Source organism: Diadema antillarum, unplaced genomic scaffold (assembly GCF_040938485.1).
Source record: "Diadema antillarum isolate AM-2024a unplaced genomic scaffold, OU_Dant_1.0 seq00000876_RagTag, whole genome shotgun sequence".
Lineage (NCBI taxonomy): Eukaryota > Metazoa > Echinodermata > Echinoidea > Diadematoida > Diadematidae > Diadema > Diadema antillarum.
In genome coordinates this window covers 1325179-1338918 of record NW_027271740.1, presented here as the reverse complement: position 1 = coordinate 1338918, position 13740 = coordinate 1325179, and the positions used below count along the sequence as shown (strand labels likewise).

At 37.8% G+C, this 13740-nt stretch overlaps 1 protein-coding gene across 1 annotated transcript in view; it reads right to left on the bottom strand.

The window, feature by feature from the left end:
• Positions 1–13740, bottom strand: part of LOC139740712 (uncharacterized) — a 141798-nt gene that overhangs the window by 90839 nt on the left and 37219 nt on the right. The window contains exon 4 of the mRNA XM_071651278.1: positions 1955–2109. Within this exon, the coding sequence (XP_071507379.1) occupies positions 1955–2109 (155 nt within the window). The remainder of the gene's footprint in view (positions 1–1954; positions 2110–13740) is intronic.

Sequence of the window (13740 nt, the reverse complement as noted above, 5' to 3'; positions counted from 1 at the left end):
TAAAATCATGTTTACACAGGTAATCTGACTGTATATGAGAGGAGCTCCGGGTCAAAGACACTTTTGTTTAACACAGTCAATGGGCTGGTATTATAACCATGTTTCCTCAATGGAATACTTGCTTTCCTGGGTCTGTTTCTCGAGCTAAAGAAAAAGATAATAGAAACTGATATTTTGCAAGTTGCTCCATTATGAGAGACTGAAATAAAAGTAATAGATAATTTCAAAAGACAGTAAACATATTTCATAACAAGATGCAGCCTTTTCTAGATACAATCTATTAAAGTGCATCACAATGCTGAGATTGTGACATCAGCCTGAGCAAGAATCTTAGTTGCTTTCATTGGAGAAGGTCCAGTTTAGCACGGAAACATTGTGAAGAAGGTGACAGTGGTAATCAACTCATCTATATTTGACATGTAAGCTAAGGGTTTCCTTTTGAAAATAGTGGGGATACCCATAGGAGGTTACAAACAAAATTTGATTGGCTGGTATTGTTATAACAGCTGCTGTAATGCATAGCCTGTTGCACAAACATTCACCACATGTTTCTATTAAAGGAATAGAGTTTGAAATGTACAAAATATTGCAAATATGTCAGATATATTCAAAACCTTCAAGTCAGTGGATACTGATTTGACCCCTCCTACAAACAAAAACATACAAACCAATAAGAAGAAAATAAAAACAAGTAGGAGTTTTGAAGAATTTTAATTACATATATATATATATATATATATATATATATATATATGAACATATTTTAGTGCAATTTCCTTCTCAATATTTCAACTGTCCTGGGCTATGTAAATTGATCTACCTCTTGTATTAAGAATTCAACATCTACATAATGTCAGGCTGTATCATTATGTGGAATTTTTTATGAGATGAATTACTCCATTACATTTTGCTCATAAACAAAATTTTCAGGAGTTCAGATTTTGGGGTGCTTTCTTAACAACTGGTAGAAAGAGGAATAACAACATCTTAAACCAAACAGCATTACCTCCTTGCTTTAACCTTTTTAAAGCATTATCAATTCTCATTCTACTAAAACTTTACAGAGTTCACTCAATGCTATTCTGTCCAGACTCAGTTTGTACACTGACAGACAGGAAAGAATTCTGTGACAAACAAAAGGTGTTCACCTTTGGATGATGTGAAATGTGAGCACCATCCCAATCTCTCAAATGGAACCAACAATTCACACGTCTGGTAGACATGAGCTCAAGCATAGTGTTACCCTAGTGATACCATGAGGTGCCAAAAAGGAATTTTTACACCACAAATCATATTAGTGTGACTGACAGTAGTGGTTGACAAGGCAAGCCTGCTAAAACAATAAATCATTGTCACAAAATACTGGGAGTGGGTGGGAGGCAGTGGCACATGACTTATTTTATGATCCCAAACAATCTGTGGGTAGTGCAATCTAGTGTCAATATTTGTAAAGCCATGACTACAGGTGGCTGTAATCAGTGTTCATTAGGTTTCCATGGTAACATGTGATCCTATATCATTTCATAACTGTGCATGACATGTCAAGAGAATGTGTAAATACCAAATGTACACGTGGTGAGAGAGTGGCTAGGCTGCCAAGAGTATGATTTTGCAACGTTTTTATTTTTGCAAATTTCGCAAGTCAGGTTCTATACATGAATTTACAAAGACGCAAAAATATTCAATCTGATCTCCATCATCTCCAATCCATAGAGATGTCAAATGAGTTTGGTTTTACAGTATTGTCAAACTTTTAAATAAGCAACATGATGTCAATCATGCAAATTTCTTTAAAAGATGTCAACAGAAATATCATCAAACCAACCAAACTGATGCACAAGACTTTTGGCAGATTTACCAGAAGGGAAAACTATGATTCAACACCAGATTTTGCTAGCTTTCATCCTATCAGTAGCCAAGCTAGGTGGAGTGTGAGTTAAAATGATGGTCTTACCTCCTTCATAAGGGACCCAGTTGTAAAGTCTGCCCTCATAGGGAACGTTGTTATAGGAAGCACACTGCTCCAGCCTGAAGTCTACAGCCCCTTCTGGACAATCCTGGATCTGGCAGGAGCGGTAGTTACGATGAGGACCAACACAAACTCCATCCCTGTAAAATCAATCACACAACAGCACAGACATATTCATCTAAAAGCAGTAAAAACATGTATGTGCATAAATTCTATATAATCAAACATAAACACACATAGATATATGTACTTGTGGACTACCTGAACATCATAAAATAAGTTCAGAACTATGTAAAGCTTTTTGACTGCTCATGCACCATAAATGACTTTTCAGGAGGCTTATTAATGAAAATTATATTTGAGGCTTAAATCTTCTGATAGATACTGTCCAACAATCAGAGCACTACAGCTCGGTTTATTTATCATTTCAAATCAAAATCAAATCAAATGATATTATTTCTTTCTTTATTTAGAACCTATTTACAATTATAATCTGCAAACACAGATAGCAGTGGTGGTATGAAATCATATGTCATTACATTTACAAGTCAGAAGAATGAGATCTTTGGCTTTGCCACATTTTTCATTCTGGCAAATCATCAGAAAAGGGAATCATGTTGTAATCACATATATTGATCTTTTGAAATCAATTGCACAAATATACCAGCATGTAGGCCTACCTCTCTAAGACGATTATTAGCTGTCTGAATAAAAAAGGGAACTCACAGAATGGTATGATTTTATCATTAATCCATCAGTGAATAAAACAAAAAAAGTGATTTGATGTCACCAATATCATTTATTGTCATAAAATAGTCTCATTCAGATGAAATGTTTTTGAACATAAGGTTAAGATATAATGGGCCCACATGGCACTAATAAACGGTGTAAATGTGTGTGAAAAGCTACTGATAGACAAGGGCTGTGAATGCACTGGTTTTGACACATCAATCGTTGCCCTGTCATAAACACTCACATACTAGGAGGTTGATGGAGGTAAACACAAGGATTAGGGACCGAGACAGTTACTGTATTTACACAGTTTAGTTGATATTTCCCAACATGTATTTCAAGGGAGCGCTCACTAGCAGTGCATGACTATGAAGGATCCCAGTCAACATTGTAGGCATTCTTTACCTAACATGCCATGGGCAACCTAGCAGCAGCTGGCTCTGTCAACGAAGAAAACAAGTCTTGTTCAATTGTGTCAAGTGCTGGTTGAAAGAAATTACTTATTTCATTCATCACCAATGTCCTGTCATTTTGTTGTCACTAGTTACACCAGTGTTTTTGTGGAGTTATGTATCTGAGCCACATTTCAAAAAACATCTTTCAGCAACTGCAACCTATACTCATAGCAGCTGGATAATCGATCTGCTTTCAGCATTTCACCAGTTGTTATAATGGCTTGAAATGATGGATAAGTTCTTTGAGATATGGGCACTTGGAGCATGATAGTAAAGTCTATACTCAGAGCCTGGAAAAGACATGACTGCAATCTACTCTCATTCCAAACTCTGAAATCTACTGTATCAAATTAGAGATTTGAATTATAGAAGTTGAAATCAAAATTAAATGTCAAAAACAATTACCATGCCATATAATCAGCAAATGAAATAAATGCTTAGACACTCACAAAAACTCAACTAGAAACTCTAACCCTCTGTTCAGGTGCAAGCGAGTTTATATCAAAACTCAATAAAGAAATGACATATAAAGAATCGTCGTATAGCTGACAAACCGTTCAGACTCTAATCTCGATCGTTCTGGAAAACGTCGTATAGATGTGCAGTTTCCCACAGTGCATGTTGTTATGGTCATGAGTGACAGCTATGGGGTCACCTTTCTTGCACGCTCCCATTAAGCCCCACCCAGTTATATCGTTCTATGGTCGCCATACCTTCAGACGCACAATGGACAAGATGGAATACTAATTCATTATCGAGTTCTACTTCAAAACAATGCTCTTACCAACGTTTCGTTATAAGTCATTTTGTTAGTCACCATTCAGATGTGTAAGTTCATCATATAGCTATACCATTTTGGTATAGCTATACCATTTTGGTATAGCTATACCATTCTAGTATAACCTTTTTGCGTCTGAACACCCTGTGTACCAAGTGATAGAATGATGGAACCAAAACCTCAAAAAACCCTGGACAGCCACAAACCATTACACACAAAAAAAAGAAACCTCTGACACTCTCACGGTGTTCAGATGCAAAAGAATACAGTATAACAGTATAGCCATACCAAAACGGTGTAGCTATACGATGAATTTATAGGGGCCTACACCTAAACACTGACTAACGAAATGATGTATAACAAAACGATGGTCAGAGCATCATTTCGAACTAGAACTCGATAACTAATCAGCATTCCATCATGTCCATTATGCGTCTGAATGTATATGGTAACCATAGAATAGTATAACTAGGCAGGGCTTATACGTGAGCTCGTGCAAAAAGCAACCATATTCCTCTCACTAGTGGTGACATCATGACCACAACATCCACAATGGGAAACTGCACATCCATACAATGTTTTCTAGATAGGCCAAAACTGGCGTCTAAACGGTCTGTCAGCTATACAATGTTTCTTTATACCGGTACGTCCTTTCTTTATCGAGTTTTGGTATAAACTGTCTTGCATCTGAACAGGGAGTTAATTACAGCTTTCATTGACAATGAGCCCATAAGAACATTATAGATTCTAGACTTATCACCAACTTCTCTAATAGCCTACAAAAATACTACATAACTTGCCAGTAAAATCAGCAAGAAATTCCTTGCATTGCTGAGAAAAGGATGTGCAAGTATGATTACTGAATTAAATTTTTCTGTACAGCATCTGGTACCACTGATATGAAAGAATACTGTAAGACGAGGAATGTTTGCGTGCATTTTAATTTCGCGAATTTTGCGAGTGCAAAGATTCACGAAATTGAAATGCATGCAAAAGTTCCTGTCTACACTATTTGTAGCCTTTTGTCAAGGCCCTCTTGCTGCATGGTAAAGAGAGTCCGGCCAAGTGGGGTTGCGCAAGGGCCTTTTGAGATCTGCTTTGTATCCTTTTGTTAGCCCTTTGAATAACCAATTTTTGGTCCATGATTTTGGGAGCAAAAGTCGACCAATCAGCGTGTCTGTCTGCCCGAGCCCAATTTACATACGGCGAATGCATGCCACAGACCTCCACAGGTGGCATGCGAACACACCAGACGCGCCAAGACGAAGGATGTGAGAACACACCATTCCATTGGTCGACTGGAAACTATTAATATGACTATTCATTCGGGCTTATGCTCCAATTCACGAACATTTCATGCCACGAATATATCATGTTTTACAGTAGATTTCTCTGTCGTTGAGTCAGTGTATGGCATGCTGAACCAATCACTGCTGATGCTAAACATTGGCACAACGTATCAATGACAAGATTAATTCCTTATCTTAATGTTACCGGTGCTACTCATTTTGATGTTACCAGTACTTCTCCAAACAAAATGTGGCTGTAAAATTCAGAAATTAATTCATCAACTTATTTTTGCAAAGAAAAGCAATACAGTGAACTGTGTATCATAAGGACAACTCTACAGGAACCAGGCTTTATATGCCTCTTTGTTGCATTCACATCCAGCTTATTTATTTTTTTAAGCTGATCATATAATTAGACACAAATGAAGAAAAGAGAAATGCAGGGAGAAGGAATGCTCTAATTGGCTGTTTGCCGGAAATAACTAACAAGCCCAAGGTTCACAGTCAAACTATTAGCACACCCACCTGACACACCCCTCACCAAGAGTTGCCCTAAAGTTGGACTTCACAGCCCCAGGTGACTGGGCTTAAACTAAGGGTCAGTCTCAGTACCTTGAGCAGCGGAAAGTAGTCAGACCCAGAACACCACCTGCAATGAGCAAAAATAATCACCCCCCCCCCCCTTTGTTACGTTACTACACTACCACTTTTGTATAGTAACAGTCACTTTGCTACTGGAAAAACCATAAATTAGCAATATATTATCTAGCTTTTTAACCTGTTGAAGACAAGTCCCGATAATACTCGGGCAGATGTCTATGGGAAATAGCAAAATCAATCCGTCCTCAAAGGAATGAAGTTTACTAGTAAATTCTGCACACAGCTACACAGTAATGATGCAAAGCTTATACTTACTAACTTCAAAATCCCTCTGGTGCTACCAATGACACATTATAAGCAATCAGTAAATTCCACTCCCTTTTTTATGATTTTAAGATTTTTTGAATAGCTGAGATTTTGAAGTTAATTTGAAAGATAATCACACATTCAAGAGAAGTTGAGAAGTTTTGTGGGGCAGAGCACACAGGTGACCTTTGGATGCATCTCTTCCTTACATGCCTACAGGTGATTGTCAACAACATATTGAAGTGCATAAGTCAACAACATAATCCATTCTTTATTTGTTTCTACTGCACACACACAGACAGCAGAGCAAACAACTTTGGTCATGGCTAAACTCAAGTGTCAGAATATATTCATAATGACTAATACAAAGTGATTGTTTGTGCTTAGAGCAGCCATGGAGAAGCACTTAGTGTGGTCAATAATTTAAAGAAACAGTAATTTGTGATTTTGATTAATACCATTGCTGGTCCATTCTAATGTATACACAAATCTTCACCATCAATGTAACATTTGCAAAGTGAAACATTGCCTCTTTTAATCTGCTTAAGTGATTGTGAAAGATATCATTTTCTGATCAAATACTTGAAACTTTCCAATCATATTTCACTATTTGCTGTTTTGTTGTATACAGTGAGTTTACTCTTCATGCTCTGTAGACAGTAATATGAAGATGAGTTGCCTTTGAAAAAAAGAAGGGGGGCACAAGTTCATACTCAAGATATCTGCATCCAACATTTCAGAACCAAATCTTGCGGGATATTTAGAAGCATGCCCCCTTTTTATTCAGAAAACTAAACAGAATTGTGAAAATAGGCCACCACTTCAAATAGTTGAATGTGTTTCATTGATTTAATGAAACCGAAGGTATCACTTTGAACCTTCCCTAAACTTCCCAAAGAAGTCATTTCAAAGTTTGGAATTCATTTCTCAAGTTATGTGTGTCACTTAGAAAGAATAACAAAGACTTGAATGGATGGGTTATTTGGCATATCATGTCATTAACATGATGTTTACACGTCTAGGCTTTGATACTTTGTATCATGTTTAGTTCCATCCCAGTAGAAAAATAAATGTAGACACCATAAATCCCAGCGTGAAATTCACATGGCAATATGCAAGGAATAAATGAGTGTCATATCAGACCAATCCATCACGTTTTGTCACCTTACTGTATTTCACTGATGAAACTTTGTACCCTTATAAAGTATGTACATAGTATACAACAGATAGAGGAGGTCATGGTACTGTTCATCATGGATATACAGCACAGTTTGAACTATGCACAAATATGTATCTTGCTTTAATGAGCACTGGAATGATATTAACAGAAAACATTTTGGCTTTTCCTGACTTTTTAGTTACAAATGCGTAATTCATCTCGACGCAAATCATTACTTGTGGCTAGCTTTCCCTGACAAGTCATGAAATATTAACCTGTTGAAGACAAGTCCCGAGTATACTCAGGCAGGTGTCTATGGGAAATGCGTGTTCTAGCAAAATCAGCCCATACTAAACAGGTCAGGTAATATGAGACCCAGTTCAATTCTCAGCTTATTTCATGATCTTCTTTCTCCCTATAAGGCGTGTCTTCATCAGCCCGGAGTTTCAAAATAGTGCGCTATCTTGCGGTTACCAAACTAGTCCGATGTCAAAATAGCGCGCTATCTGTGTAGTGAAGACGCAGACAGCGCGGTATTTGATCGGGAAAATTTCCCCAAAAATCTTGGTCTAGTTCGTCAACTAGAGCGCTAATTCGTGAAATAGCGCACTATCTTGGGTGCGTCTCCATCAGCCCGAAATTTTCTCGATCCCTCCACGCTTCTGGTTAGCCAGCTGGCAATGGAAAGCGCATGTACAGGCAGCTAGTGATTGTGTATGGTACATTACACGCACAGTGTATTCAAGAATCACATGTGTGTACTATAGGCCTACTGTTGTTGTCATCTTTAAAACCAGGGAGGTGATTTCTCTCACCTCCCTATTAAAACTCAGTGCCGTGCATGCTAGCTGTTTTTTTGTAAACTTCTTCTTCTGGTCCACTCTACCTTAGCTGAAGATTCTTACAGATTGTGTGCATTTTGGATTTGTTTAAACATTGCAATTCGTTAATTTCATATAAGATGCCTCACTGGACAGAAGAAAGAGTAGCGTTATTAATATCCCTTTGGAGAGAATTTGCTGTACTGCTCACCACCCTGGTTGTAGAATCGTACATACGGTGATATAGGAGATTTTGAGCGGGGAAATCCACTTTCGAACCGCGAGCCAGGCAGAGTAATATTGCAAAGTGCGCATGCGTCAATTTTCGGACTAATTTCCCGAAGCAGGCTGTTCGAGCTGATGAAGACGCACATTCGCTGTATCGGGCTATTTTCTAAGACCGCAAAATGTCCCGCTAGTTTGAACTTCGGGCTGATGAAGACGCGCCTACAGAGATAAGCATGTGGAGTATTCTGCAGTAATGACTTATGTGCAAATTGCATGGAGCATCAATAATATGATGAAAATCACATATATCAATTTCAATAACAACATATAACCAGATAGATAGAAAGACAAGAAATCTGACTGATTCACAGGTCCTTATCATCTTCTGAGATTAAGGAGCTGTAGTTCCTCCATTAGGAGATAAGAGTAACATGTTAGGTTCCTTAAAGATGAATGTACCTCAAGGTTTGCCAAACTGTATCTATGATATGGACAGACAAAAGTTTTTTTTTTCATCTTTAATCTGATTCTCCTCAATATAGTGTTTTAAGAGGAGGGGGTACCCTAAGATCACTAAATCAATGCCATCAAATGAAGATGACAATAAACACACAAGTTTCAATCTCAATTTCTGTAGATTTAGCACCAAAACTTGACCCATAAACTCATCCTAAATCATCATATGTGTCACAAACATCAAACTTATTCTTTCTTCTTACAGGCAATGGAGATGACTTTGTTTTTGCCTCTGTTGAATATTTGCCACCATAAATTTTTCACCCCCACACCATCAACGGCTGGCAAACAGCTACTATCGTGCCTCACATACACCTAAACAAGATCCTCTCTTTTTACTCCTCTCTCAGCCAAAACCTTCTGCATTCCTTCAACATTTTCCAAATCTGTCATGTTTGCCAAGGTGTCACATCTCTAAGAGCAAATATTATTCCAAACTATTAGATGGTTGCTCAGAGGGATAGGATATTTATTCATCCTCCACATGGTGTTGACAAACGAACTTAATCCTATAGGTGATACAGGATTGAAAAAAATGTCAAATCCCAGATATTCTGCACAAAATAGCTTGTCAACAAACTAAGAATGATCAACCTGCTTAGTATAAGAGAGATTAGATTTTGTTTCACTGGTTGACCCAAAACAATAATCAGGGCTACCATCAGGATCTGTTTCTGAAATTCACATTTTATCTCATCATGTTGTGTTAACTTGCACTTTTACAACACAAAAAGACTTGTTGTTATTCATTGCGTTTTTCATAACTTGCTCTGGCAAACTTCAGTTCTGTTTGGAAACTTCTCATCCGAGGTAAGTCATCAAAAAGTTCATCACTTGTAAAATGGTAGAATAACGGAATTAACTCAGGAATGAAACCAGATGTCACGAGTGTTGATGTGACGATCTGATACAGCATCTTCCTCTTTGAACATCAAAATGTCAGCATAGTACTCACACTAAGGTTTCTCTTCTATACATCCTATTCTCCAATGGGAATTTGGAAAATACTCATTAAACTAATTCGCTACAACAAAAATTGATTAATTTTTGTTTGCGGCAGACATTTGAAGTCAAATCTGTCATTATTCAGGTCATGGTTGTCCTTGGTGTGTGAGACACCTGTTCGTGTCATTTGCTTTCATCATAGGAAAGGAGAGATGGCTTCAGGAAAGAGGTCATGTACAACACAATTACAATTTCCTCCAAAATAACCTAGATTTCTAGATGTGGTTTTGGTGGGTACTCCTACATGCATGTTGGATGAAGTATTTGAACTCTACAGCTCAAATCTGTTCAATCTTTCCAATCACTCTGTCAGTGTAGCTAACCACTGCCTAGATACAAACATTATGAAAATAATGCAAACAGAAAAACTGACCAGAATCAATCCTGATGGAATCCCATTTTCTTTGCTCAATTTTCCATTATGAAACTAGATCACATGACTCAGCAGGCATGTCTTCATCAGCCTGAAGTTTCAAACTAGCACCCTATTTTGCTGTTACCAAACTAGCCCTATGTCAAGAAAGCGCGCTATTTGTGTCGTGAAGATGAAACAGCATGCTTTTTGATCGGGAAAATTTTCCCCAAAATACTGAGTTAGTTCATGAACTAGCACGTACACTAATTCGTTTGCGTCTCCATCAGCTCGAAAATTTCTTTGTCCCACCATATGCACCATACACACAAGCACTGGCTGGTGAACATAAGCAACAGATGTTACGAACTGTTCCCTTCATTCTGCTTCCCTGTGTAGGCCCGTCTACTTATCACGGACGGATAAGGTGTTCTGTAAACTGTCAATGTTGATACAATTTGCACACTAATGTGCCAACAGAATTGTAGAAAATAGACCTAAAAGTTCATTACAAGCATTGTGTACATGATTGAGATCAAAGCGACGAATGTGAGTCGATCAAGCTTGTTACTATACTGATACCTATTGTATACACGAACACATGTCCATGCCAGTCTTTTGTGTATCGTAAATATGGTGATATGGGAGATTTAAACTAGAAATCCACTTTCCAACTAAAGAGTGATGCAAAGTACGCATTTGTCAAATTTCGAGCTAATTTCCCCAAGCGGGCTGTTTCGAGCTGATGGAGAAGCACATTCGCAATATCAGGCTATTTTCCCAGGCTCCAAAATATCCCACTAGTTTGAAATTCAGTCTGATGAAGACATGCCTAGCAATATTTGTCACAGCTTGACCAAATTGGTTTTTAATGAATGAGAATAAATAAATAAAAATTGCAAAGCCTAGTATCAAATGCTGAACAAAAGCTTGAGTTACTTTGGTGTGAATGAAAATTGAATTACTATTGAAAAGAGCAGTAACATGCAAGATGTGTTTGAAGGTTGGCATTCTAGGTTAACAAACCTTTCTCCCTCAATATGCAACATGTCAGCAGCAGAATTCATCTATGCAAATATTGTTTGCAAGGCTGCTTCTCCAATGCAGAAGATATCATTGGGGAGCTGCCTTCTGAGCATAACAACTGATTACATTGACTCAATTGCCATTGTAAGCATGAATGCATTAAGGCTGATCATCCAGTAACCTTCTGTTAACTGACCCTAGATGGATTTTAATCCAATAATTACTTACTGGAATGCCAAGATTGGTATTTCTCCACCACTGAAGAGGTTAGACACACAGAACACTTCCCTATTTATCACTGCATCTAACCCTTAATCCACTGTCTAGGTAGAGACCAGCTTACTATCTCTAGAGCCAAGCAGGGTAATATGTAAACAACTACAAATATATGACACCAGGTAACAAATGCATGGTTAAGATAGCTGGTGCTTTTTTTCTAATTATGTTTGCATATTAATTGCACAAAGGCTTTTATGTGGGCAAGTAAGCAGCTACATGATATCTTCTTTATGTTTGGATTATTTGTCAAATGAATAACCTGCTTTAACCTATTCAGTGTTCTCAGTCAGAATGGCTTACTTCATCTCACTATTGGTAGGCCTACATTATACATTCAGCAACCATCATGGTAAAGAAAGTTCCAATAAATCATGAAGAAGGAAGAATGCCAGACTATTTCTTTTCTTTTCTTTAACTTTAGTTTATTCAATCTAACCTGTATTAAGGCAAAATAAATCTGAATCTACTAATCACTTATGTTGTACATCTGTGCCATAAAAAAAAAGTCCTGAGAAAAGTACTGATTTGATTTCTCACCTTAATCCTCAACATACCCTGGTTTATCCTGTACTGGTTATTGCCTTCAGCTAGAATTGGTTTGATGAACATAAACAAAGCTTGAGACTGCTGTGAGAGAATTAGACAGATCCTTTGTCATGGATTCTGCTCTAAGTCTGCTAATCCACAACTCTTCGGCCATGCCAATAATAACATCCAGGGGTCATGCTACCACAAAGTGGTCAAATAAACAATAGCTGGTTGACCAGACACTTACTGGTCTTGGCTAAGATTTGGGCCGCTTACATGATTATCATCAGCTGAATACAGAATTTGATAAAAAGTCGGTCACAGAATCTTTAACATGATTTAGAGTAAACTTTCAAGAAGAGAAGATAAACTCAGTGGCATCATATCAGCAAATATCACAGATATAAGTATATAGCAATTATGATTATTAGAATGTTGATATATCATTTTGTATGCACCTTTATCACTATAGAGTTATACTCTTGTTCACACGTTGGCATCTCTGCAATGTAGGGCCTAACTTTCACTTGCATTGACTCATGTAAATGTTGGGCCCTGAATATTTATATTTTGAACAACCATGGAGAATAACTTTCTGAGACAAAGAACAATTAATATATGAGTGTTCCTGATAATCACTGTTTTGAAGTTAAGTGTGAAACTCTAAACTCCAATAATTTTCTTAGCTTCTGCCTCTTGTTATGAAACCTCCCACTTTGTTCATCTGACTTAGCATTATTATTAATGCTCACATGAACATGAGTAGAGTTTTGCTTTAAAGCCAAGGCTTCCAATGCTGACAAGGGGGGGGGGGCCTTGATCCCCCTCCCCCTCCCCCTTGGTGGGGAAGGTGCAGTCATCATACAGTGGTAGAGGAGTAGACAACTAAATTCAAAACTCTTAATTCTGATTTCCATAAGTAAAAATGACAGCTTTCTGCATTCCTCCTACTTTTCTCCTTTCCACATAGCACCACTCCATCCCATAAGGCCTTCCTTTCCTCCATTTTCATTCATTGTCTTACCTCTTCTCCTCCCTCCTAACATGCCCAATTGTACTGATTCTTGCTGGACCACCTTAGCAAGCTTTGAAGATCTTTTGACTTGGAGAAGCCACTTCAGTTTCTGCCACTTTACCATTGTTAGAAGATCTTCTAGTGCCTAATGGTCTGCGAAATTCAGCTCCACACCTTTTTATATCACATATTGTGCAAAAGTAAACAATACCTAATTCAGGTGTCCCTGCACAGCAGAGTTCAAAATTAGTCTAATCAAATGATTCGCTGCTGCTGAGACAGGTGATATCCACTTCCATGGTAGTGATATTATCTCTGCAGTTTATGCCACGGAGCTTTCTGAGAACTTAGCTTCATCACCTGTATCCTTACATCTGCATACACTGTTATTGTCCATGTTTCACTAACATAAAAATACGAAAATAACCAATGAGTGCATCAGTCTGACCTTGAGCTTAGGGTTATGTTCTTGTCATTTCAAATGATCTTGAGGTTTTGTGATTAATGTGATGGTCTGAGCAGGCTTTAGAGCATTTAGGGCTAGGATCCCTCATCAGTGACAATAGCTCCTAAATATTCAAAGCCGCAAACAGTTATGAGCTTCTCACTTTAGATCATGATATCTTCGCCAATGTCCTTGAGGGTACTGGTCATCACGCACTGATCTACATGTCACAGGTAG